At 45.2% G+C, this 1,227-nt stretch overlaps 1 protein-coding gene across 1 annotated transcript in view; it reads right to left on the bottom strand.

Annotated features, from left to right (window-relative positions):
• The window catches only part of LOC101847159 (acetylcholine receptor subunit alpha), a gene marked incomplete at its 5' end in the record, with an annotated part of 5,985 nt that extends 4,774 nt beyond the window's left edge, over nt 1–1,211 (bottom strand). Inside the window, 1 exon segment of the mRNA XM_013089726.2 lies at nt 736–1,211. Within this exon segment, the coding sequence (XP_012945180.1) occupies nt 736–1,211 (476 nt within the window).
• Between the last annotated feature and the right edge of the window lie 16 nt (nt 1,212–1,227).

Genomic DNA, 1,227 nt, shown 5'->3' with positions numbered 1-1,227 from the left:
GGTGTTGTATAGGACCGTAAAAACACATGCGGGTATACACAAAAATTTGAATTAATATTACTCTCAATTCAATATGAAAAGAGAAGTAAAGCTGACAAAATGTACATATCACATCAGATGCATCATTCAACCGCAGGCAGGAATTTAATTGCAAGACCTTTAGAGTTATATAGATACATACTCGAAAGAGCAATACAAGTTGATGCTTGTTCTGACAATAGCCTTGTGCTAGAGGGTAAAAAAAAAAAACTTCTTTTAATCTATATCTTTCTTTCTTTCTTTATTTTTAGAGGCACATCATATCGACCGCTGCATGATCTTACAATTTGCGTGGAAAGATGGTGTATTATCTTATTACTGGCTGGGTACCAGTTTAATGAACGGACTCAAAAGAATCGATCGTCAAGTCATGGTAGAACCAGTGCGCACTGCTTGTGAACGGAAGCCTCACTTGTTTACAATGGCGTCTTAGAAGACGGACTTTCCCAAGATTAGATCTAAACGAAACTAATGAAAAACTGAAAATTAAACTGCAGTGACTTGAGACCTCTTGATAAAACAATGCACCCTTTAAATGATTCTGAACCACCGTTAATTTTTTTCGAATTCAAAAGTTAAGTAGTTCGGAAGTTTTAAGTGACCAAAGTGACGAACTTCCACAACATAATATTATATAATATTATGTATATTAGATGAGCGTGAGGATTTCCCAGCGTATTTTCTTACCCAGCGTAATCTTAGCAGACGAGTCAGACGGGACGAGGAACACGATGGGGAGCAGCCACACCAACACGAGAACCGGTGACGTCACCATGAACTCCTCCACCAATCGGTGTCGAGCCAGCTTCAAACTTATCCTGACGTCATCACTCTTCTCGTGAGTGGAGACCTCGCCCTCCGGAAGTAGAACAAACAGAGACGACTCCTGGAGAGCCCAGCCGTGGGAGAAATGCGTGGAAAACTCGCCGGGCGCCGAGTGTGTGGGAATTCCCGGACCGTGTGTGTTGACGAAGTGCACCACGACGCCCTCTGTCTTCTGGACGTGGTGGTGGCCCAGGGGGAGAGTCACGTCACACCTCCGGACTTCTGCTGGGAATTTGGAGATGTCAGAGGAGCAGCCCGCCTCCGCCGTGACAGTGACCACCCAGCTGACCAGCCCGCTGTGGTCCAGTGTGACGGGGGACTGTCTGCAGACATGCAGCAGCTGGTGGCTACAGTTTTGAGGGA

Source organism: Aplysia californica, unplaced genomic scaffold, assembly GCF_000002075.1.
Source record: "Aplysia californica isolate F4 #8 unplaced genomic scaffold, AplCal3.0 scaffold01027, whole genome shotgun sequence".
Lineage (NCBI taxonomy): Eukaryota > Metazoa > Mollusca > Gastropoda > Aplysiida > Aplysiidae > Aplysia > Aplysia californica.
This window is presented reverse-complemented; position numbering and strand designations above follow the sequence as displayed.